The sequence below is a fragment of the Channa argus genome, chromosome 9 (assembly GCF_033026475.1).
Source record: "Channa argus isolate prfri chromosome 9, Channa argus male v1.0, whole genome shotgun sequence".
In the NCBI taxonomy this organism is placed as follows: domain Eukaryota; kingdom Metazoa; phylum Chordata; class Actinopteri; order Anabantiformes; family Channidae; genus Channa; species Channa argus.
The window spans coordinates 13024711-13051126 of NC_090205.1; the positions used below are offsets into that span (position 1 = coordinate 13024711).

A 26416-nucleotide genomic window follows, 5' to 3' on the forward strand; every position below is an offset into this window, starting at 1 on the left:
AAATCTTTAAACCAGGGGCTTAAAATGAAAGATGACAACTGGACTGCCTATATCTTTGGCCACAACCGTTAATACAGCATTCATGCAGTGAGCATTTTATGTTTACACAAATCTGAGGAAATTATGTTGTATTGAAAGTTTTCCTGTCTGTAATGCACTGAGCTTACAGAGACAGGTTGCAAACAGAAGCTTGTGACATGAGCATCTAACACATGCATCTAAAATACATTGGATTGATTTTATCTTTACACATAGTACAACCTTGTTAATAGTCCAGCAGATGGTGATAAAGACACATTTTTTTGAAGTTCTTTAATTAATTTCTGTTTCTTTTGATAATTGTAATATTGTTGTTATTGTCTGACAATGTTTAATTATACTAGACTATCATCTAAGACTACAGTGTTGACCACATATGTAAGATGTACATTTAATTTCTGTATGTAATATCTGAATATACAGTAGTGTCACAATGTTTGGTTATGCTATCAACCTGCCCAATGTTTTGTTGTTTTTTTGTTCTTTTTCTTTTCTCTTTTCACTTTCCACTCACCCCAACTAAAAATGTTACTACTACTGGCCCCAAACAATTCAGTTTCTCAATCAGAGGACAAGAAGAGTGAATATTCCTTACTGAAACCCGAGCAGCCTGCTAACCTTGTGCAGTTTATGTAATTAACATGCCTAACTTGTTACTGTTCAGCTAAAACTTCCATAAAACAAACAAGCCGACTACATTTGACACATTGGCTAATAATAAACCCAGTGGGGTGAATAATGAACCATTGTTTTTAGAGGTCTGGCCTTCATGTTAAGAAGCTGCACAGAAACTGCTCTACAGTGTTTTCACAGTCTGCCTTTGTTTAGAAACCTTGAAGCAGCAGGTATCGGTTGCCTGGGTATGTGTACTGACTGTTTCAAGGCAAGTGATTGTGAAAGTGTAAAAAATTTTCAACAACTCAATTTTCAAGGTTATAACATTGAATAATTACGGGGGGAAGAGAATCAAAATCGCTACAATATGGGGAATGATAAACTAATGGAACTGAAAATGAAACAGCTCTGACAGGTGATGAATAAAGTTGGCCCACCATTTTGTTTAGGGTGATAGCTCTAATAGTATTAGTAAACAAGAATAAAAAAGATAGAAACAATGGCTTAAATTTGAGAGCAACATTAAAAATGTATATACCAAGACTTTAACAATATACCATTTAAAATTTAATAGCTTAATTGCGCCCTTAGAAAATTGTAAAATTTCATCATCACATATCCATAAAAATTTCCAGAAACATTTTATGAAAGATTAGTTAAGATCAGACATGTTATCACACACCTGGGAAGAACCTGTTGTTCCAACACACGAGCCAAATGCAGATGGTGCAAACTGTAGACCTGTTGTCTGCAAAATAAAAAGGAACTATGTGTTTTCTCCTTTTTCTGTCTCCCTCTCTCTGTCCCTCTTTGCAGGTGTCCCCGGGTTTTGAAGCTGTGTGTTTTCCAGCGTGCAGCTACTGGTCCTACAAACTTGCCCGATGTTTTGTTGTTGCTTTAGTTGCTCTTTTCTTTTCTCTCTCCACTTTCCACTCACCCCAACCGGTCAAGGCAGAGTGCTGCCCACCCTGTGCCTCGTTCTGCTGGAGGTTTCTTCCGTTAAAGGGAGTTTTTCCTCTCCACTGTTGCCTAGGGCTACTCAAAGGGGAATTGTTGGGTTCTCTCTATACATCTTTATGATCTTGACTTTATTCTGTAAGGTGCATTGAGATGACTTTGTTGTGAATTGGCACTATATGAATAAAGTTGAATTGAATTGAATAAATTAAATAGTGGATTTAGAAAAAACAACTACTAAACAGGGAAAGTGCGTTGACCATGTTTTGTGTTTATTTTGTATATTTTTTAAATTCAATCTGCCTTTTGCAGCGTGATCAGATATCAACTTAATTTAGCTGTAATTTGCAACATCTACAGTGAAAAAAAAGCTTCCATGTAATTCGCAATTACATGGAAGTCGGTAACCTTGTCTGTGTAAATTTGCTCAACGAGCGTTCTTTCATTTTTATTTTACGTTATAACCGTTAAAATGTAGACCACGCCCTTAGACCACACAAAAGATCAGAGGCTATGGATGCTAGTCATTGCTTTCGTTCCAAGATGGAGGTTTGTCCAGCCATCGCTGTTTAAGGCAAAATGAACGCAGGTTTTTTGGTGCTTACTGTTCTGCTACGATTGAGCATCGATGTAAAGGGTATGTAAACTACGTTTAGTTATATTTATTAGCACATCGTAACGCGCTGTATTATCGTATAGTTTCCACTTTGCTAACCATCCCGGAAAAGCGTCGGAGCATAAAAGTCGCTGGAATAAATGTGATACTGTGCGGCGTTGGTGTAAGTTAAACAGGGATGATGTTTTTTAAAAATATCATCATCTTACCTATAAACATTAAACATGGGCGTTTATAGGCCAATCTTGAATCCGATCATTTTTGTCAAAAAAAAAGTAATAAGTCAAACAGTAGCCTCTAAAATCACCATTTGATTAAAAACACACAACATATAATGAAATGTGCCAACAATGATAAAACCATCACTCCTTTTTTGTTTGCGTTGGTGAAGCTCTTGCATTCCCAGCCTTTTGTTGCACCTGCCATCAAATTCAAGTGAATAAAATATTGGTTGATGAGATTTGCGAGTCATAGCATTTAGTTTTTATTTGCATATTACACATAATCCCAACTTTTTTTGAATTGGGTTATACGAAATCTAACACTGTTTCAACTTAATTGTTTTTTAACAGTGTGTTTGGTAGAAACTTTTTTTTTTTTTACCTTTCGGGTAAGGGTTTTTCGTCCTTTTGTGAGTTCAGGGTCGCCACAGCGGATCAGTGTCCGCATGTTGATATAGCACAGTTTTTACGCAGTTTTTAGTTCTTCCTGACGCAATCCTCCCCAATTTCTAAAGGGCTTGGACCGGGATGGGAATAGAATACAGTAGCTTGAGTGCAAAATAATATATTACAATCCCACACATGTCCATCCACCCATTCATCCATTTTCTCATTCATTCATTTCCTCATTCATTTATCCGTCTTCATCATCAAAAAATATACACGTCTTTTAAATAGGGCATGTATTGTTAACAATATTAGTGACCGCTAGCCGTGTGTGTGTGTCACAAATTCACATGCATTCATGTGGCAGCGCTAACCACTACACCCATATTGCTGGTCTTGGATCCTGGTTTGTTAGTGAAGAATAAACTCTCGCCATAGTGAAGGAGGACCACACCTATAGGCCAGTTGGAATCTTCCCTGGGTCAAAAAACATTATAGTGGCATCTCTTCCAGTTTCTAACCCAACAAAAACATATGGTTGAAAGAATTATTTATTTATTTATTTATTTAGCTATTTTGCTGTTTGGTAATAACAAAGCTCCATGGACTCCCATTTTTGTTTGCACAAGGGCCTATATTGAGCAAAGCAGCAAAGTTGAATGTGCATGCAAAGTTATGCAAATGGGTTCAATGCATTGTAGATGTCCTTGGCCTAGATGGCTCATGTTTTATGTTCAAGAAATGCTTCTAAAGACTAAAGAAAGTTCAGGGCTGTATTTAATAATTATTTTATTTGCCAATGAATCAACCAATTGTTTTCTTCAATATATCTGATAAACTGCTTGGTAGATAAAATGGTAGCAAATTACTTGATATAGTTTTCAGTGGGCAGGGTCCCGAAGAGGTCTTCAGATATACATAAACAAAGATAAATAGCTGAATCATTGACACATTGTATTGAGTTATAGTTAGTTTAAATGTCCGTGTTGATCAGCTGGACTAGAATTAGAAAAGGCTGCATACTCGCCAGATAAGTCTTCTCTTCTTTGCTAAGGCCTGGTGTGAATTTTTGCATGTGTGCTCTTACTTATATTTCTGTGTTCTGAGTTGTGATCTGATAATAGTCTGATGAGTCTTAATTTACCTTACAGCTCTCCAGGTGATCGGAGGAAACGTCACAGTTGTCCAGGGAAGGACAGCAGTCCTTCCCTGCAAACTCACTCCCACAGAGGAGTTAATCTCGCAGATTTCATGGCAAAGAAAGACCAGAGGGAAACCCAATAAAGACAATTTCTTTACAATCCTACCAAAAAGTGGACCACTGTATATCAATGGATATGATGGGCGATTTAAGTTTATTGGGAGTGTTGATGATCGCAATGGATCTTTACAGTTAGACAATGTCAGACTGCTGGATGAAGGCGTCTACTCATGCATCTTCACTTTGTTCCCAAGTGGAAATTACAAGACAGAGATACCTCTAAACATACTTGGTAAAATGAATCATTGTGCTAAAGTTTGTTTCTTTGTGTGATAACTTTACAGTCCTTCCTGCATGTTGACCTTCTGCATTCTGTAACACTTTTAGTTCCTCCTGTCACAAGTGTGAAGTACTATACCCCCTTTTTGGGAATTGAGGAAGTTTCCCTCGCTATCTGCACGGCTGCTGGATCCAAGCCTCCTGCCGATGTGAAATGGCTCACTGGTAATCTGACACAAAATCTGAAGACAACAACCAATTCAACTGAACATACTGATGGTACAGTTACAACAGTCAGCACACTCTTTGGAATACCTAATAAAGAAATCAACCATCATCCGGTGACTTGTGTTGTAACCAGTCCAGCCCTATCAGAAGCAGATGTCTTACCCTTGACGTTACAGGTCCACTGTGAGTAAACGCATATTTCCCTGAATTGGTTATTTCATTATTTATTTCAATATTTATTTATTTTAAATAGGGCATGTATTATTACCAGTATTACTGACCACTAGCCCTGCGTGTGTGCTTAGTACCTTACAGCTCTACAGCTCTAGTGTGTGCTTCTGGACTGTGGTTGTGTGGTTAGGTTGTTTTTAATACTGTATTTTCACTGTATTTCACTTAGAAGTTGCAGAATAGTGTTTTCACAGGCTTTGGCTGCAGATTATAGTTAGTTCTCTGAACTATCAACATAGTATATGTATGTTCTGTGAGAATGTATGCTACTGCAAACTTTCAATTCAGTTCAACTCTGTGAATTGCCACTATATAAATAAAATAATCTCCAGACATTTCACGTAATAAAGTTGTTGTAAAGTTCCTGTCTGGCTCTCTGCAGTAATTTAGGGGAAAGTACCACTCCTTAGTCCAGAAGCAGATGTGTTTCTTCACTTATTTAGGAGAAAAGGCCATCGAAACCTGGAATTTGCACAAACAGAGATAGCATTGTCTGCTGAATGAACTCTGAGACAGAAAGTTTCATGCAGCTAATTCACTGACGTGTGAACTCTAAGCTTTTTCCAGCTGTATTATTTTGGGAAATACAGTCTTTAAAATATTACTTTAAATCATTGGCTCTTAGATGTTTATTTATCCAAAGCACAGGAATAGTTAAGAAATCTCTAAGTTTAGCATTTTACTGTATGACAAGACATTCAACATTCTGCAATGTCTAATACTGAGCAGCATTGAGATACAAGTGAATAAATAGTTTTTTCCAATTTTTCTATTGCAAACTGACCTTAAAACAAACGCACAACCCCTTAATAATACAAGTCCACAGTACAGATGGGGTGGGATAACAGTATTTTCTTAGCTACAGGAATAATGCAGCTCATTCTCTCATTGATTTCTATTTTTTTGCAGTTTCACCAAACGAAGTGAAGATAAATGAAAGACCAAAACACTCCTTCGAGTGTTTAACTGAAGCAAATCCAACTGCAAATATTACTTGGAGCAGGTAAACTAGTTTGAATTTACTGGTTTCCATAAAAACATTGTAAACAGCATTATTTTCCTCAGTTTGTAGCATTGTTTGCTTTGTCATTCTCATGGTCTTTGTTCAGTGGTTAAAGAGTTTAGCCACTAACCAAACCATTGGAATGAGTTTGACTTGCACATTCCTATGTCAAATTTTGATTAAAATTAAATTTCACTATTTGATGTGACTGAACTTAATTAATTATCAATAATTACATTCACACATAATAATTAGATAATTGCACACATATAATAAATAAGTGAAAGTAGTGGTGATATGTGGATTTTAAAAAAATATCTTTACAAACATTACATTAAGCACATGAGAGGCCAAATCTAAATTGTTTTCTTGTATTAGAAAAATAAATGCTGGCACTGCTTTAAAAAAGAATTAATGCAAGATAATCTGGCTAAGTGCGAACAGAAGATATAAAGACATTTCATCCCTTTTAATTTAAGTGCACAGTATTTTTTCCAGTTGCACTAAAAAGTAGCAGTACCATTTTTCAGAGGTGGGAAGTAATAGAGTACAAACACTTTGTTACCGTACTTGAGTAAGAATTTCAGGTATCAGGTTTTTAAGTATTAACTTTTTTACTTTACTCGCTTTATTTTACCACAAATATATGAAGTTACATTTTCAAGACAGGCGTGTTACTTTTTTCTGTCAAGGATGAACGGCTTTTGGCTTGGTGCTTTAGCGAAATGTGTTCCGCATGTTTATTTGGCATTGAGTTGAGTTTTTTACGCCGGATGCCCTCCCTACCACAACCCTCCCGTTTTATCTGACCTCGGGACTGTGACCAAGGTGGCCCTTGATGGCTGGGTGGGACGGGATTCAATACTGTTGCCTTCTGCAACCCAACCAGATGCTCTACCCATTGATCCACCAGCCCCCCTTGTTACTTTTTTAATGTGTTTGAGGAAAATCATCTTTTATTTGTTAATTTTGGTCACTAAGGCTTTTTTCCACTTGTAGGAATAAACAATAGAAAGAAATGGCATTTCAAGCTCTACAGCTTCACTACTATTTACAGATAATATTTACAAAATAGATACAGTGACAAGTAATACTATTTAAATAATATACAATGCTACACAAAACTATGGCACAAGGTCTAACAATCCAAATAAAACGGATCCAACATTCACAATATGTTTAAAACAGTTAGGAGGGGGGCTGGAGCCTATCCCAGCTGTCATAGAGCGAGAGATGAGGGTCAACCCGGACAGTTCGCCAGTCTATCTCAGGCCAAAATAGAGAGACAAAAAAAGGTGGGCCAGGGGCATGAACCCCCACAACCTTCTAGCTGTAAGGCTCTAGTGCTACTTTGTGGGCAGCACTAACCACTCTGATTTTGGAGTGGTTCAAAATAGAGAAAATCCATTATTATTATTATTACATCCAAATTTATTGTTTTGTATGTTAATACAGAAATAATAATTATGCTATTATTTTTTTCTTTGTTTTTATTTTTTAGTTTTTGATGGGCCTACAATTTCTCTATTGGACAGGTGAGATTGGCTATCAGGCAAGTAAAACGATATTAGCTCCTTGCTCAAAAAAAAAAAGTTTGAATCTACCTGCCAGCTGCAGCCTCTCTGTGTGAAGTTTGCATATTCTCCCCATGCTTGCATTAGCCTTACTTCTTGCCTTAGTGGTACAAAGTGGTTCTAAAGGCAGAGGTGCACCAGGTTGTGTTGCCTCAAAAGGCAGCATGCCCACAAATATGCCGCCTTTTTGTTTTTTCTTTTCACTCGGACATTCCATGTGATGTGAATTGTGGGCTCCATTAGGCTTTCTAATTTTGGTAAGTAAGTATTTTGTAACCATAGTTTTACTTTACCATGGACCTATTTACACTTCAAAATGTGTTTTTGAGCTGTGTGTTCTGATAGATTCATTTTAACTAATGTTAGCTGAGCTAAATGTAGATATGATGTTAGCTTGGCTAGAATGTTAGCATCAGCTACATTAATATTTCAAGTTAGTCAGCTTGGATATTGTTCTTACATTAAATGGGAGGTGAAATCTGCAAAATCCCAAAACCAAATTGTACAACATAAGCAGTTTTGTGTCTAGCAGCAGTGACTTTGTAGAGACAGCCAGAGAAAGACTCATCCATTGGATTCAGTCACATCCTAGTGAGTCATGTTAATGATCTAAAGTGGCAAAAAGAACCCAATATGTACTATAGTATTGTTTTGTTATCATTGTTTATCTCTGTATCACATTGTCTAGTTTTAAGAAAGCAATTCATTTCATTCTTTAAATTTAACTGTAATTGAAAAGGCTTTTATTTCTTTTTAGTCTCTATCCTTTTTTAGCACCTACTAAAAACTTGAAAACATGAATTTTACATGAGAATATGTTCTTTAACAAGATGCAGCAGCTACAGTTATCCTCACATCACTGAACTGAGTCAACACTGTGCTTTGTCTTCTGTAAATTTCTTACTGAATTCCAGCTCAAATATTTTGGGAAGGATTGCATCAGAAAGGGCATCCAGCATAAAAACTGCGAAATCAACGTGCGGACAAATGATCCGCTGTGGCGACCCTGAACTCACAGGATAAGCTAAAAGGACAAAAATAAAACTGAAGAATTGAGGTTACTCTGGACAGAAGCTAACTAAACAACAACAAAAGCACTTTTTATTTATTAATCTGAAATTATTTTCTAATTTAGTCTACAAAATGTAAAAAATGGTGATGAACGACCTTCTTACCACAGAGATATGTTTTATTTTTATATGGAGGCGTTAATCATGATGTTATTGTTACATTGATAAGCCTAAATAAATAAGGTTTTAAAATGTTGTTTGGTTTACATTTACTGAATCCGCTGAAATTAGATCAAACTTTATGTTAGTATGTAGGAGTTAAATCAATAAATTAAAGTGAATGTAAAGTAAGAAACTGGGTGATGGTTTACATAACATTTTTCAGTACATTTAACATGAGCTTAACATTTTATATCAAGTGATAATCAAGAATGTCAAATAATAAGAAGTTGTAAATGGCTGACAAGACTACAATGTATTTGCCTGCAGTCCTGGGGTGTGTTGCTCTGAGCACATTATTGACATGCACATGTACTGATCCTTTCTGAGAGGAAGGGAAAGTGAAAAACTTAGGACTCTGAATATATATATATATATATATATATATATATATATATATATATATATATATATATATATATATATATATATATATATATATATATATATATATATATGTATATATATATATATATGTATATATATATATATATGTATATATATATATATATGTATATATATATATATATGTATATATATATATATATGTATATATATATATATATATGTATATATGTATATATATATATATATATATATGTATGTATGTATGTATATATATGTATGTATGTATGTATATGTGTATATGTATGTATATATATATATATGTATATGTGTATATGTATGTATATATATATGTATATGTGTATATATAAAAAAGGCAGGATTTGCTTACAGTTTTCAAATCATTCCCATTCATCACAGATAGTTCGTAGTTACTTCTCATTGAGAATATATCTGATGAGAACTTACATTGCTCTGGTGTTTTGCGGTGGTCTCTTGTGCCCTAATTAGCTAAATTGAACAGCAGACCAGACAGTGTCTCTCAATGAAAAGAACTGATGCTGATTCAACATAACATTAGTTTACCAACGGCCTGATGTTGGATGATTAGCGACTGTCTGCTTGCTCTGTTACAATCCTTAATGATCCTGAGGATAGATTGAAGGCAACACAGAAAATGAGAGACAGATTGTCTACCTCCATCTGTGAGAGAAATAAAACCTTGAAAAAGAAATAAGAACTAAAACCGAAAATAAAAACTTTAAAATAACCAAAAATGCTGTAACATGAAACTCAGTTTTGATACAAAATATATTGCAACAGACCTCAAAATACTCATCACAACTTACCTGAAAACACAAGTAATATACACAAGACACATGGAGTGTCAGTAAATGACTTCGAACAGCATGGTGTTGTTCCCAGTCTTCACTTTTGTAAATGTATAATATTTAAACACTTTCTCAAAAATGTCACCAACTTCACTTGTCATCTGGGTGGCTTCTTTGCTGATGGGATGGGAGTCCCGGTTACAGAGCCAGCCTGGACCTTACTGTCATGACAGGAGAGGTTTTGTGCAAACATCCATCTCCCCCAACCCTTGACCTCCAAATACATACATACAACCATAACATCACCACTTCTTGCTTTTTATACTGATGAAAGACAATATTAAATTTTACTAACAAAACAAATTAATAGGAAGTATAGTTTAAGTTTACCCATTTCTTTTTTTATGTTGTTGCTTCCAGGTCTGGTCATTGGCCTCTGTCTGGTGTCAAGTCAGTTGGTCCAATATTAACATTACTTACTATTTCATCTGACCTGAATGGGCTCTACTATTGCGAAGCAGCCAACATATATGGAAGGAAATATGGTCAACTTTATGTCCATGTGACTTCAGGTAAGGTCTAGTGTCATTTTGTAGCATTTTAGTATTTGTTGTATTCCTGTCGTGTGTATTTAATCATAAAACAGTTCTGTGTATTTAATCAGGATTCTTCCTGAACATTGTTCTTTCCCTCTTTTCAGTTGAGACCTAGTGAAAGGACAGTCCATGACAGGCTTAGAATACACTGCAAACTTGCAATTTGGGCTGAGAAAGTCCTGGCCAATTCAGACTGTTGCTAATAGAACCAAATTAGGTGGAAGAAGATTAATGTGTGATGTTACCCAAACTCCACCCAGAATATAATTCAAGTCTTTTGAATGAAATCTTTTTTTCACATTTGTGAATGATTTTTACTTAAAAAAGTGTCCACATTGAAAAATATTTTTTTGTATTTTGTACTAAAATACATAATACTATCTACATGTTTTGTCAAACTGTGCTATATATTCTGTGGTAAATTAAAAGTAATTGTTAGAATTTGTATAGCTTCATTGTTATGTAATAAGTAATATTAGCAGTTATTACCTGAAGAAAACAAATAATATTGGTACGAGATGTATAGGTAAAATGGCCATTAGTTTAGTTTGGTCATGTAAATCCGTATTTGTCTTTTGTTTTGTTCTCTACAGGAGCCTGCACAGCTTGTTGGGTGTTATTTGGTCTTCTGCTTGTGTTCATTGCCTGTGGTCTTGCAGCATTTTTCTACATTAAGAAACATCGAAGGTACCAAGTATAGTTGTATTGAATATTATATTTTGTGTGTGTGTGTTTGTATAATTTATGGGTCATTTTCCAGGTCCACCAGCAACCCACCTGAAGACCAAAGTTCAGCAACACCACTTCGTGCAAAAAGAAAAGAAGAAGAAGAAGAAGAAGAAGGAATATAACAGGTTAGGGAAAGTTGTATAATATGGCATGTAGTGCACTAAAGAGTGTCTTGATAATATCTCTAAAAGTAAAATAGGTGTTCTACCAAAATATTTTGTGCATTATTTAGTAAGAATGACATCTTTTATACAAGTGCTGTATTTTGTGTGTGTGTGTGTGTGTGTGTAGTGGAAAGCTAAAGTCATGTTCATTACTCTTAGATTGCATACAGTACTACATTAGACTACCTAAAACTGTTTACAGACTCTTATATTAACTCTGATATTAAAATGAGTTTTACTGAATTTTCTTAGAAATCTGGGTGACATCCATGGTAGAAATAACCACATCAACAGCTGGACTGTGTACCACCACCAACGTATTATTCCTGATAGACCTGGTTTGTGAACAGATGCACCAAGTGACTTTTAAATGACTTGTTTACTAATCCAGTGCGAGAATAACACAACAGGAGCTCTGACTGAACCAATGTGCAGATTACTGATTATAGATCTCATCTCAGAATGGCAGCTTATATTGTTTGTTTTTTTTAGTAGATAGTCATGTTTTGAAATTGTTAGTTAATTTTATGTTGTGTTATAGTTTTCTTAAAGTGTTTTTAGTGACCGTAGCTGTTTTCTTGTAAATGTAAAAATAATTTAATCATTTGAATGCTTATGTTTTGTCTAGTTACTATAAAAGGTGAAAATAAAGTATTAATCATTTGAATGTTTATGTTTTGTCTAGTTACTATAAAATCTAGAAAGTGGGGAAGATGAGGATAAGGTCAGAGATTGGTCCCACAGGTTGTGGGACTGATTGTTGTTGCACGCGTTGTTTGTGTTCTCCTTGCGGTGATGGTTGTGGCAGCCCTGATGGGTAGGAGTTCAAGCCAGCATCCAGTTTGCACTAACTTATTGTTAATTTTTTTAATATGTTGAGTTCAGATGCAAAAAAATATCCTGAAATGATTGTTGCTAAACCCAAATTATAACAGCCATTCACAGCCAGATTCCCAAGCTCAAAATTAATACTGGTCCATACAGATACCGGATGAGTTGTAAATACGCTTCTAAATTGACTCTATTGAGCCCAAGTTTTACCATTCTAGGTTGAATTTATCTGAACAAATCGGGTGATCAGTGAGGAGGATAAAGGCTTTGATAGTTAGGTGTCATTACCTAACAGCTTGTAGTTAACTGGGGAGTATTTGGACTAGGTTGGACTAAAGGGCCAACAAATAGCGCTAGGGATTGGGAGCTTAGAAGACAATCACCCTCACAGAGATGTCTGTGTTGGAGAGCTGTGCATGGGCTTCCTATGGGAAATGTTGGAAGTAAAGGGGGTCTGGGACCCTCAGGGTCTGATTTTTGAGATTATGAAAAAGTCTTAAATGTTCAAAAATTTGGACTGAGGATTTTGGCTTTCCTCAGGGTATTTCTTTAGGAAAAAACCTTAAGTCAAGAAAAGAAGCTGAAGGTTAAAAAGAGTGTTACAGAAAGACACACAGATGTGTGAGTTATATAGAGAATTATAAAATGTGAATGTGAAAAAAAGAAAAAAAACACACAGAAGAGACTACGCTTCATTAGAAAACACACCATCACCACATATTCCCAGTGTGTCTTCTCTATCCACATATCACAGTGCTGAAACTGGATGCTGGCTTGGACTCCTTCCCATCAGTGCTGCCACAACCATCACCGCAAGGAGAACACAAACAATGCGTACAACAACAATCAGTTCCACAACCTGTGGGACCAATCTCTGACTTTATCATCATCTTCCCCACTTTCTAGATTCTCATCATCTGCCTCACTTGCGACCACTTCAGGAGTAAAAAGAATAAGAGCAAACACAGTAAAAGTCCTACAGGATTCCTGACCGCAACTATGGTCGAAGTGGCTGATCCAGAGGGTCCGCAATTGGTCTTCAGGACATACACTGATGAAGATGTCTTCATATGACAGAGGTCATAGAGGAAGAGGATATTGTGGATGATGGAGAGGCAGAGGACGAGTTGGGGGAGGTGGATGACATCCAATATCAGATGAATGCCATGCATGTGGGCAAAAGGGGATACTGGGCAAGAGACTGTCCCTCTGGGAAGGACCGGTGTCCTTATTGCCATTGGGGTGGACATAGACTCAGACATTGTCCTGAGAAGTCATTGCCAGTGGCAAACTGACGGGAGCACGAAAAGCCGGTGCCCCAGGGACAGTTGCTGGTGTCCCGTCAAAAGGAGGGTGATAATACACACTGACAAACATTGTAATGAAGACATGCTTACACACACACACACGCTGATTTGCTAACTGCAATGAAGAAACGCTTGCCACACATGCACCGACAATTTGCCTGAAAACTGACTGACAAAGCGGAAATTGATTTAACAATGTGGTCACTCTGAGAGCTAAATTTAAACAGGCTGAGTTTTAAATGCTGAGGGAGAGAGTACATTTCCTGCTTACACTTTTAAAGTGAATGGTCAGGAGTTGACATTTTTGGTATACAGTGGAGCTCCTAGGTCTGTATTAAAAGCAACTGAACTTGTAATAAAATGAGCAGTAACTGTGTACTATGTGTACTACGTGCACAAAAAGAGCATTTGATTCAGCCATTGTCTTATAAACATGCATTAATGCCCCGTCAATTTGCAGCAGTCTGTCTTGTCTTGCTCATGTCAGAAGGTGATTTACATTGTACATCATTGTACAACATTGTACAGAGGTTTAGGATCAGAGGAGCTAGTGATTTTTTTCCATTCATGTTGATTAAGGGAAAAAAAACATTTTGTTCCTGTTTGTTTTAATATAGTGTATGATAAATAGTTAACTACCTTAATGTTAACTAACTTATTGTTAATTTTTTTTTGTAAATCCATTTTTTTTGTTAATTTGAGCACCTTAAGCAGATTCCAGGAACCAAGAAGATTTTGCAGTTGTGAACGATAACGATCATATTCATAGTAACATAGTAATGTTGTTGCATAACTTGATAAAAACGTTTGTCTAACAAAACTGACTTAGTTTCAGCAGGAAACCTGAAAGTGGATGCTGTAGCTAAAGAAGCTGCGCAACAGGAAGTATCACACACATATATATCTTGAACAGACACAGATGTTTTATACTGCAGAAGAAAGGGTGTATATTATAGAGTGTATATTATATGCACCGAAATATTGTAAATTTTCAGATACTGACAGGTACTAATGTACAAACAAATTGGTACCTTGAAGAAACATGTCTCCCTTGGACTGAGGTTTCTCCAGTTGTTTTAATAAACATGAGAATAAGACCAAAAATTTTGTTTGGCGGAATCTCCAAATTTGGGAATAGGACATTCAGCTACTTCCTGACATCCACTACCGTGTATATAACATGCTGCAATATTGCCAGATGTTGTCTGCTGGAAGGACGTTGTTTCTAGGGAAGTGGGGAGTTATTTATTCAAACCAAAGTCATGCTTTAAACAAAATCGTTTGGATCTGCGGAGGAAAACCCCAATAAGCTCTTCCCCAGAACTGGACAGGAATGTGCGCACAAGTTTGGAGACTTGTGCTGTACTTCATTCTTCATTCCTTATAATACTCCCCTGATGAAAGTGTACAACCTCATGTGGATCTATTCTACTGATAAAGATCCCTCCTAAAACCCTTAAAGACATTCTGGACGTGGAAGCTTCTTTATTAATTACACTTGAGGTGTCTGTGACTAGACATTGACGAATGTTGCCACGACAACATGTATGCCTTCCTTTTTATCACAAACAACATTTCATAGTTTCTGGAGTGTGTTTTGTAGTTTTCATTTCATTGTCTTGAGAAAGATAAAGTCACAGCAAAAGCTAAAATGGCAGTACAGACATGCTTCATGGCTCAGTTATAACCCTGCGGATGAAGTCACATGGCTAGTCATGTGACAGAGTTTCAGTTGGGCTTTGTTAGTCTACAAACAATGAAGTCTTTGACGGTTTGGGACTGGTGGGAGTGCTTTACTCTGGTGCCTCACAGCTAGGTCTCCAGTTTGAATCTGCCAGAGTTTTTTTATGCTCTCTCCGTGCTTGCGTAGGTTTCTTTTTTGGAGCAGCCCTTATTCATTTTAAAGTTTTCACTTGAAATCTGTATTCATGTATTATCCTATGTAGAATAACAGGGTGCCAGGGTGTCTGTGGCTTAACAAGAGTTTAAACCTTTAACTTTATTCAATGTTTTTAAAGTAGTAAATAAAAGTAACATTTACAGCTGATACAAATAAAAATCACATTAAATTTCCTTACATAAATGTATTGAAAGCTGTTTACAATTGAGTAAAAAAAAATGTATTCCAGGAGAGATTGCAGTGGTTTTTGTGTTTGTCTCCCACATACTGTATCCTCACTTCCTTCCTTTGTGTTTTCACTCCCAGTTTTTCCCAGTTTTTTTTTCTTTCTTGCTTTAGTGGGAGTGTCGTTGACTATAATCTATTTCCAAGCAGTTTTCATAAATGTCCACTGTTTGCTCATGCTGTGGAAAGAAATTACAGAGAAACAATTTACAACATTTAAATATCTTGAGTTCACAGTTATTTTGTCTCAGCTCAAGTTTAGTCCTTTACAGAACATCTTGCAACATGGTTTTTCTTCAGTTCAATTTGTTAAAGGGTGACATCAATTTTCAAATTAATTCATACATTAAAAATCTCTGAAGCTTCTGGCTGAAAACCTACTAAAGGGCTTCTCCTGTGTGGGAAAATCCCATGAAGCATTCCAGCTTCGGGAGTGGTCGTTTTACAGGAACAATTCTCTGCCCTCTTTTCCATTTATACCACAGCCCTGATATCTGTCATCCTCTCACATGACTTTTCTTATCATTGCTATGCAGCTTTTATCTGTCCTTTCCACTGTATGACTCAACTGGATCATTACGCATGTCTGTCTCTTAAGATGGACAGGAGACATCATTGTGGTCTTCCCAGTCAGACCTTCAGTACAACACAGCATGAGCATCAACTTATGATCTTCAGTGGTTGTCCCCACAAAGTCTGACGAAACTCCAGGGCTCATCGTGACCACTGAGCCCAACTGACCACATGTCCATAACTCTGGTATGCAGATTTTCTCTACATTAGCAAGATCTAAAAGTGCAGCAGCCCACCTAATTTCTCAGTTGACAATAGCTGCATCATGTTCAAAGCCCTGACTCTAACCTACAGAGTGGTAAACGCAAAACCACCTTCCTGTCTAAACAACTATAACTGAAACTAAAACATTTCTTTTCATGGGACATGACAATTTGATAATATTTTATACCTGACTTTTTGTTTTGTAGGGCACTTTGAATAAAAAGCATCTACCAAATTACTCAGTGTGAATGGAAATGGCAGTATCTTAGTATAGGGAAGGCAGAACGATATTTACTGTTTGTTTACATACTCTCTAAACTAAGAATATAGAAAGCAAGTTGAAAATTAATGAAGTAACCCTTTTAAAATTCAATATTTTCTCATTACATAAACTGTAGAGTAGTTATTGTATTTACCTTTACTGCAGTGGGAGACTGATTAGTTCTGTAAAAGAGAGTGACATTGTGTGAAATCTAGTGTAAGAGCTATAGTGTTTGTGAACAAAGAGTCAACAGGTAAATGACTGAAGGCAAATGCAACTTACCTGGAATGTTTGCAGGTTCTTTGAATAAAAATGAAAGCAAATATAAAGATCAGGAAAAACACACAAGTAAGAGTACTAGTCATAGTAACTAGCTTTTTCCAGTTATCAGCATCCTCATGCCCTGCAAGAAATAAGAATTTGTAAAGGATTTAAGAGCGATATACAGTTAAATGAAGCTTTATATCATGTACCAACTGTGTAATTCTTTCTATGTAAGATAACTGTTTCATAAACAAAAGGCAAAAGCAAAGAAATTGCTCTCACATCCTGTGGTCTTTCAAACTGTTGTATGTACTTATGTATGATTATATGCAAATGGAAACTAAAGTAGTCCCCAAGGTGTCTTGAGGTCTTAATGAATAGATTACTACTCAACCGTCATAAACAATCCTCTGATGTTGGGTGGAGACAGGAAGCTATTCTCTGTTTAGTCAACTGTGCAGCTGTCTTTGTTTGTCTAGAGGACATAGGCTGTCTGTTGTGTGGCTTATCCTTGTGTGTGCCAAGTTCACACAGATACTGCATAGTAATTGTCAGGTCTACCGATATTATCATTAATAACCTTTTATTTACTCCATTCATTTTTCCCATTAGGTTTAGTCCAAGCCTATAAGTTAGAACTGCACGCACCTGTAATTATCAGTTTCCATGTTTGTTCCTGTGGTCCTGTGGATGTGACGGTTGCACAGGTGTAGTTTCCTGCGTGAGACCTCTGAACTCTCTCTATTATTAGTGCATACAATGGGCTCTTTGATGTAGATATATTTCTGTTTAGGCTAAATTCTTTTTTGTATTTATATAATTCTCCTTGTGGCCTGTAGGTCAACAGGTTAATTCCATTAATTTTCCATGAAAGCTGAGTGAGGTTGGTCACTGATGCGTTACAGGGCAAGAAAACTTTACTATTCACCACCTCTGAGATGATGTTTCCCTCTGTGAGAGTAAGAAAGTTCAAGGGATTCATTTTCACTGCAACCACCTTACAGTAGAGACACAGTTTGACATTTTGGAAAAAAGTCACTCTGCTAGACAATAACAAACTCTTCCTTAGCTGATCGATTCACATTACTTTCTTAAAATTATTTTAAGCCAATCAAAAAAATATGAAAAAAAAAAGAAATGTATCGTATTTCTTGATATGTCAAACCTTTCTTGTCTAGCTAATACTCAAAATATGGTGCTGGAAATTAATTTTACCTGCTGCAGAGACAATCCAGACAATGTAACACATCAACAACTGGCTGTTGATGCTCAGATATCTGAAAATACCCTTCATTGAACCTTGAAGCAAAGATAATTATGTTCTGATTATCACTGTAAATTAGAAAAATTATTGTGAATAAAGCCCTTTATTTTCAGGACTATTTTAGCCAAGATAGGCAGCAAGAAAACAACTAAATACAAAATATAACACAAAATATGATACAAGATTTGAATTTGAAACTAATATTGGATTAGAGAATCATAAATGAAAATCTTAGAGAATCTTAAAGAAGATCACATTAGCAGTTGCAGTTTGGTAAATGTAGTAACTATGCTCGCTTACCGGTACTGAGTATCTGTCTCTGTTGTTTGGTCTCAGTCCTCTTTTCTAAACTGAAGTTTTAATCTCGTGTTACTGGGGCAAAATTAACAGAAACATGTAGAAAAATACAGCTCAAGCCTCTGTGTATTATACAGTAGCTGAAATGTGAAATGTCAAATTTACTCCCCCTTCCACTCACAGTAGCAGTAGCAACAGTTTCCATACAGGAAATGATCACCGGTGGTCTTTGGCCATAAAAGTGAAGTGTGGCTTTTGTCTACCTCTGCAGCCCTGTATGTGAGGCTGTAAGGTGTAAGCCTTTACAAGACCTGCTGTACCAACTTGTTACACTATACAACCTCCAGACTGTGAGAAGCCTTGGATGACATGAAATGTTTTCATTTTCTTTTGTCATGGTTTAAAATGCACAAATGATTCAACTGACAAATCGTTTTCTAGTTCAGTGTGAAAGATAAATGTAAAATGAACTTTGCATTTTCAGTTCGGCGGACAGTGTGCATCATGAAAATGAAGATAAAAAACATGCCATGTGCATGTGAATTAGAGCTATGCCATCATGTAAGATTAAGTGGAAGTAAGATAGCAAAACGGCAAACTGAAAGAGGCAGTTTGTAAAGGCAATGCCAGCATTTTTCCAACCGGTTAAATGTAAATTTATCTACTGGCAGTTGTAACTGACACTGGGGTTTTCCGTAGGTGTGGTCCATTAGCTAGTCCTCTTAACTACAAAGCTCATATCTCGGACAGACACCTAGGTGTTCAGTGTCGTCCCTAAGGACACTGTTAGATGTTATATATTTTTCAGAAAGGAAACAAAACTGCAGTCAAACCATGGCACCAAAAAAAAGACAGGACTGACTCAATGACAGCACAATAAAACATTGTTATTATGGTTTGAAAAATTAGAAAATAGGACAGTTTGCTTCACAGATCAGATTTGCATCAATGATATCACTGAGGAATTTATAGGAGTATACCTGCTCAACAACACCTTTGTTTTGGGACCTGTGTTTTCCCCTGGAGTCAATCCACATATATTTAGTCTTTGATATGTGTGTGTTTGCATAGGTTTTGTTCTTGACACCGTGTTTCTGTTAGGGCACACACCTAGCTGTTATGAATCCTGAAACTCTGTAAGAAAATATTTTCTTAGATTGTTGGCTTTACACAACCTTAAGAGGCCTCTTACCTCACTCACAATAAAAGCACTGCATGCCTGGAAAGTGATGTGAGTTGGCATACATGGCACACACCAGGGTACTCCACACACGAGACAAAAATACCACAGTGCCTTGTCATAATAACACAGGTAACTGCATATATGTTGTAAGTTGAGTTTTAAATTAATGATGAAGAAGATTTTAGATTCTGTGCTGGACTTGAGCAAAAATAAATGCAAAAACACAAAACACAAACTATTTAAGAAAGCAACTTAACCAATTTGACAACACTGTCAACATTTGAAAAAGAAAACCAATGTGAATGGAGGAGAAAACAACTAAATGTACAAACAGCGTGAGTATCCCAGGAAGCAACAGTTAGAGTATGTCTAAGAGTATCCTCTTAGAAAGTAAAACTGAAAAAAAATAAAACATCCGTCCACATTTTATTCTTAGCACATCCTCATCACATCCGTGATGGTTTGTTAGAAGCTTTTTTTTTAAAGACAGTCAAAGAATTAAGAAACCTTTTACAACACTGCCCCTTAGTGGTGATGAAGTTACTATAGGACTATAATACGGTATATAGGTTCATAGACATAATACTTTGTCTAAAACTAAAAACAACATTCTTCTTATCCTATCCAAGGGGGGTTAATGATTGACGTTCTGTTTTTCCGTCCACCTTTATGTTAATAATTTATAGACTAGCTGCAGCCTTTATTCCCTTTAAGAATTTCTACATGTTTGTTAAGTTGTTTAGTGATATTATCCTCTGTTCACTCTCCCTCACATTATTTTTTATGTTTTAACAGTAAACAGTGTTAATATTGATGATCCTGTCCTAAATTTGTTTTATCTTTACACTTTTACTTGATTAACAGCTCACTTACTTTGTCCTGCTATAGGACAAAGTAAGTGAGCAGCATGGAGTGAACAAAAGCTGTTTCCCAACAAGTCCTCCGTCTGCGTTCTGCACCTCCTCTGCTATTGTGTCCTTATTGCTCTATAGGTGGAAAATCAGTACATTTACAAGAATTGTATTCATACATACATTTATATAGGTACTGACTATGTATTCAATGACTTTAGTTAGCAATTAATACTACACAGTACTTCGTAATTATTCTGAATATGCCTTTTTCTATGGGGATTTCAACCATATTTGATGCAATTATGTTTGTAATGTTTGCTTGTCTTAAATGTCAGACCTTTCCTTGTATTCTACACTGTGGTATTTTTGCTTAAGTGAGTAACACACCTGAGTACTTATTCCACTTTGTAAAATTCTAAGTGGCTAAAAGTAAAGACACTGCAAGAAAAACTGAGATACAGATTAAACATGTGAGAAATGTTAGAAATAGGCAAATATGTTATATCGAGCACTAGAAATTCATGACTCATATGTAATTGAGGTCCTACCACTTAATATTACATTTAGCCACTGTTCAAAACCTCTATGTAAACACTGTGTTTTGAAATTAATTAATTATGCTTCAACATGAGGACATTACAGGGTAGTGGATTTTCTGTCTCATAGTTAGAAGGTCATGGTTTCAGCCACATTTTAAAGACATGCAGTTAATCAGTAATTTTAAATCACCCATAGGCCCGTCTGCAGGCCCTGCAGTAGAGTGGTGACTTGCCCTGCTTCTCCTGTGACCCATAACTTCTTTAGTTAGTGAATGTTTATACATATGGCACTGCAAACTTTACTGTGGTTTTATAATCTAATCCAGTGCTACAGTTGTACTTCTGAGCACTTGTACTGGCATTGTGTGTGAATGTAGATGTATGTGTTTTTGTGTGGACAAAATTCATTTCCGTACCATTGGTTCTTTTGAGGTGTTAAATAAAGGTTGGGGCTATGATTAGAAAAGAGGAGTGAAGATTAAGCATGTTGTTGACAGCTTTAGAAAAAACAGCATGTGATTGTGTGTGAATTATTTTCAGAGAAACACAGTTCCACATGTGACTTTTTATTGCATTCACTTTGCAGAAGAAGATACTGCAAAAAAGTTAGTAAAAATATGTTTTTTTCTTTCCAAAGATTAATCATGTCTTCTTACAAACATACAGGCAATGTGACACTCTTGAAATAGAAAAAGTCAGACATTACCAGTCACATCAATGTACACAAGGACCAGCATCACGTTTCGAATAAAACATGTCAAATGCTTTAATGTGTTCAGCAATTTAAGAGCTCTCTTCAGATTCTGATTCCATGGCCCTGGGTTATGAGAGGTGAAGGGATGGCTGGGGCGGTCACAAAGGGGTCAAAGGCGCCTTTCTCTGGAGCCATTTGATAATACCCCCCAAAAAATACTATGATCCTTGTGTCTGTGCCCTTTAAGACACATGTTTGAGTGTACGTCTGCCCTGTGTGAGTGCAAACTGACAACATTAACACCACCTGGTGGTTTTGATTCTCTGCAGCTCCCCTGTTGCGGTGAATGGTTAGAGTCCCGCTGCTGTCCCATCACAACAAAAAATAAAACCAGCAAATGGTATGAATATTGTGGCTGATTGCTGTATTGCTCTCTGCAAATATGTAACCTTTGTAGTAATAATTTGTAAACATTAAAAGTATATGTTAGTACTTTAAACACTTTGTGAGCTGCAAAAAGCTTGTGTGTGAGTGGGTATGTTTGTGTGTGTGTGTGTGTGTGTGTTGAAGGGTTGCTTACAGAAATGAAAACACAAACACACAAAAAAGTTCACATAGGTCCCAGAGCAGATATTTATCACATGCTACAATCTTACAACATTTGCAAATTTACATTTACAGAAAAGGCACAGGAAATCATACGGTGTCAGCTGGTTTAAATAACAAAGCTGAAGAATGTGAGCGGAAGATTTGCGATAAACCAAAGGCATGTTTTAAATGAAAGTTCTTGATAATGACATTTTTTTCTTGACTCTGATAATTGCACAATACTGCACTTAGGTATTTTCAGTTTTATTTATATTGGATTTGTGATATTAAATTAATCTTGTAATCAAAGCCAAAGCTTCTGTGATTTTTTTTTCAGATTGTCACAGTACTAAAAACACCTGTTCTGCACATTATGGACATTATAGGACATGGCATAGGTCGTTATGTACAGTGGGAGTTTCCCCCTAGTTATTTGATTCTCTCTGAATTTGAAAACATGTCAAATGTCATGAGCATTTTCATTTTCTTGCCTGTTAAGAAACATCTGTGCTCACATAAAATCAAGTAGAAACATTTATTTTACAGCCAGGTCAAGGATGCTTGTTTTCATTGATGAGTGTGGTTTCTTTTATTGTTTCATGTCCAACAATACTTTGTGCTGAGGGTGCACGATCTTTATCACTCGGACGCCTGTTTGTACAGCACGAAAAGAGAGGATTTGGACTGAGGTCATTACTATAGTTCATTCTCTGATAGGGGTAAATGTGCCCTGCTCTCGTCCATGGGCACCCAATACCACGGTACACAGTTTTAATTAAAAGCTACAAAACATAAGCAAATCTAAAATGCAAAGAAGCAGAATCACACTGAAAAAGACATTCAACATGTGGTCTTTTTTTTTTCCTCACTAACTCAGCTCTGGCTGTGCTACCTGGTATATAAACATGAAAAGTAGAGAAATGCTCTGAAATGAATGCGTGTCTCTCTTAACTTGAAAGAATCCTGTGATGCATAGATGAGGTGTTATGAGGGTTAAGGTCCTTGCACCTTCAGAGTCTAAACCTCTGAATGTGTAAAAAAAAAAATGTAATGCTCTTCTCAACCTGAAAATGGACTTTTATTCTTCTACTTAAAGAGCTGTACACCTGCACTTGATCGTGTGATTTATCTATGTGAGAGCCCTCTTAACAGATGCAGCCATGTGCTGCTTTTACAGTATGTTGCTTTCTCAATGGGAAAGAAAGTCAGTGCCTAGCTATAACTCTCTTTCCCCTAATCTATTCAAACCCCATGTAAAAATGTCTAATCCCACATTGTATATGATTAAAACTCTTTCAATAGAAAAAGGTGTTTCTAAAAATTCAACATGGATTTTCATCAAGTAAAAACATTTCCCCCTGCATGTGTTCCTTTTCACATTTTTATATAAAAGAACACGCTTAATAAAAAAACCTACTCCTCCCCTCTGTAACCTATACTTTTAATTTCATTTTTAACACAAACACTCTGATTTTTTTGTTGCTTGGTAGAACTGTTCCCCGTGTTGCAAAGGTTTTAAACTACGCTTGTTCAACCAATTGGTTTTTGACCTGCATGTTCAAGAGTGTGCATTGCCTTGAGTTAGCTCTGTGTGTGTTTGTGCATGTGTGTGTGTGTGAATGTCTGTGTGTGTCTGTGTGCTCTCTCTTATGTTGAACATTTTGTGTGTGCAAGTGTGCTTTTGCTCTCTCTCACAGGTTCATACAGTGAGATCATCTGACCTGGCCCTGCTGCTGGCTTTGCTCAGTCGGCTCAGCGGTCTGGTGTCTTCTATCGTATCCGCGGCCTCCATCCCTGCCTCCGCTGGAGTTACCCCTTCCCCGTTCACCGCACCTTCTACCTCTACATCCTCATCCATGACCTCCTTCACCTTTTCTGCTTCTGCCTCTGCCTGCTGCACCTCTTTCACTTCCTCCTCATGTAATATTACCCCCCCTGTCTCAGCCGTCTGAGCGTAGGAGGGTAGAGTTTCATCATACACCTTAGAGATGTCCTCCATGGGCAGCACCTCCTCCACTTTCTCCTCCAGTCCCTGGAAGGGTGGGGCACCTCTGCCAGCCTCCATGCCCACTTCAGCCAGTGGGTAGAGGTGAGTTACAGGTGGGGCTTTCTCTTCCTCCAGCAGCTTGTAACCTTTGGCTCTCTGCAGCGAGGACACAGCCAATGGGGGCAGGCTCTTTCCATGTGGGGACAGAGGGGCCGACCCCTCACCTTGGGCTGGGGCCGGAGCTGGCTTACGAAACACAAAGCGAATCTTCTTCAGGCCCAGGTGACTGATCTCCACAAAGTTGAGGAAGAGTGAGACACAGGCCACAGCCAACATGAAGATGATGAAGACCGTCTTCTCCGTGGGGCGGGACACAAAGCAGTCCACAGTGTTGGGGCAGGGCCAGCGGCTACATTTGTACAGAGGCAGGATGCGAAAGCCATACAGGAAGTACTGGCCCACAACAAAGCCCACCTCAAACAGAGTCTTGAAGATGATGTGGCAGATGTAGGTCCTCAGCAAGGTGCCCTCCAGCCGGAATTTCTTGCTTCCTTTTGTGCTTGTCTCCTTAGTGGTTCGGACACTTCCCTGGTCAGGTGCTAGAGGGAGACGTTCCTCACTCAGCTCCTGCTGCCGGCTAAGTTCTGCCTCTTCACGCTCCTTACGTTTCTCCTCCATGTGGACATGGTGCACCGCATGCCCCACATACACTAAAGACGGTGTGGACACAAAGATAATTTGCAGCACCCAGAGGCGGATGTGGGAGATAGGGAAGGCCTCATCGTAGCACACGTTCTCACATCCAGGCTGCTGTGTGTTGCAGACATAGTCAGACTGCTCATCGCCCCACACAAACTCTGCCGCCGTGCCCAGGATGAGGATACGGAAGATGAAGAGCACTGTGAGCCACACCCGGCCAATCACCGTAGAGTGCTCGTTTACTTCCTCTAAAATATTACCCAGAAAGCTCCAGTCACCCATGATCGGTCCGTAGCACTGCAGAATGAAGGGTGGGGTAGGGAGGGACATGAAGGGTGCAGTTAGACAGGGAGGGTGGGGTAGGAAGGAAAGCCGGGGAGAGGAACAGAGTGCCAAAAGTAAAAAATGTAGGAAAACTGGAATAAGTCAAAAATTTAACACAAGGCATGATTTTATGCTACAGTTAGGCGACAGGGAGAATTTGAAGGTGAAATTCAGGATTTCTTTTTCCAAAGTTGGTTAAAAGTTCTTAAATGTTAAATAGAAACTTTTAGGACATTGATTTAATTGTAATGAAGGCTGCTAGTTTCTAATGTTAATATTATTACCCATGTCAAACTGTAACAAACAAGCAAACCACAAATCTCTCTCTCTGGCTTTTAAAAAACTCAAGAAATATAAACCACTAACGATTCCTCAGAAAGTAACACATAGTCCCCTCGTCTGTAAGGTATGATAAAGGTTAAATGTAATTAAATGGGCAACTTGCCACAGCTGCGGCTCCGGCGAAGTTGAGTCCTGTCCCGTTCTCTTGGCACCCGGCAGGGGAAAGTGAACTTTTTTCTGCCCTCTTTCCCACCTAAAGCCCTGTCCTTGTCGCCCCACTGAGCAGATGTGAATGAATCGGCTCTGATGGTTGGTTTTTAGTTTGCTGCAATATTTAAGCTTGGAGCCAGACGGCCTTTATTTGCCGGGCGACGTGTGGTGACGCAAAAGACAATAGGATCAACAGAGCCAGAGCGGGGATGTATGGGAGCAGGCCTCAGGCTCCCACACCAACATGGATGCTGTATGGTCAGGGCACTGGGTCCACGGCACAGTCCAGCTCCATGCATGCATTTTCGTCGTGCATCTACTGTATATAGAAGCAATGCTACAATAGAAAAAACAACAGTAACAGCGTTTGCCTCAAGCTTTAGTGCCATGTAGTATTCCAGCAAAAATGGAGGGTCAGTGGCAAAGCATTGAACACTGGTTTTTAACTTTTTTCATATAACTATTCAATTCCGACAACAGTTAATGAATTTTAACAATAACAAAAAGTTTTAAATAAGTTGAATGATCACAGTTTTGATTTTGAAAATGTGATATTTTGACTGTTGTTATTTAAAACTGTACAAAAGAACTAATTAAAACGTTAACTTATAGTGTCATTCATACACATATGTCCAGCACACATGGCCCCCACAGGACACCACATATAGCAAGTTACTGTAGATCT

At 37.5% G+C, this 26416-nt stretch overlaps 2 protein-coding genes across 3 annotated transcripts; one reads left to right on the plus strand and one right to left on the minus strand.

Annotated features, from left to right (window-relative positions):
* Window positions 1–1949: 1949 nt before the first annotated feature.
* On the plus strand, window positions 1950–15576 carry si:ch211-214p13.3 (nectin-4). Of its 2 annotated transcripts, XR_010915179.1 has the most exons (9): window positions 1950–2248; window positions 3987–4328; window positions 4424–4726; window positions 5684–5777; window positions 10176–10327; window positions 10945–11038; window positions 11112–11205; window positions 11497–11582; window positions 12982–15576. XR_010915179.1 is itself a non-coding variant. In XM_067515745.1 (8 exons), exons 1-7 carry the CDS (start codon window positions 2191–2193, stop codon window positions 11200–11202), a joined length of 1134 nt encoding a protein of 377 aa, XP_067371846.1. In that variant the 5' UTR covers window positions 1951–2190; the 3' UTR covers window positions 11203–11205; window positions 11497–11907. The 2 variants fall into 2 exon arrangements, 1 of the variants encoding a protein (XP_067371846.1); XM_067515745.1 differs by lacking the exon at window positions 12982–15576 and having other exon boundaries at window positions 1951–2248; window positions 11497–11907.
* A 7045-nt stretch (window positions 15577–22621) lies between these two features.
* Window positions 22622–25206, minus strand: LOC137132781 (gap junction alpha-8 protein-like). Its single transcript, XM_067515746.1, has one exon. The coding sequence runs from the start codon at window positions 25195–25197 to the stop codon at window positions 23929–23931; it is 1269 nt and encodes a 422-aa protein (XP_067371847.1). The 5' UTR covers window positions 25198–25206; the 3' UTR covers window positions 22622–23928.
* Window positions 25207–26416: the final 1210 nt, after the last annotated feature.

What these genes read in the sequence shown, in the direction of transcription:
- LOC137132781 (XM_067515746.1), bottom strand. Translation starts at nt 25,197, where the DNA reads ATGGGTGACTGGAGCTTTCTGGGTAATATTTTAGAGGAAGTAAACGAG.
- si:ch211-214p13.3 (XM_067515745.1), top strand. Translation starts at nt 2,191, where the DNA reads ATGAACGCAGGTTTTTTGGTGCTTACTGTTCTGCTACGATTGAGCATC. An exon ending in GATACCTCTAAACATACTTG is followed by an intron (nt 4,329 to 4,423) that starts GTAAAATGAATC and finishes TAACACTTTTAG; the next exon opens with TTCCTCCTGTCACAAGTGTG. An exon ending in TACATTAAGAAACATCGAAG is followed by an intron (nt 11,039 to 11,111) that starts GTACCAAGTATA and finishes GTCATTTTCCAG; the next exon opens with GTCCACCAGCAACCCACCTG.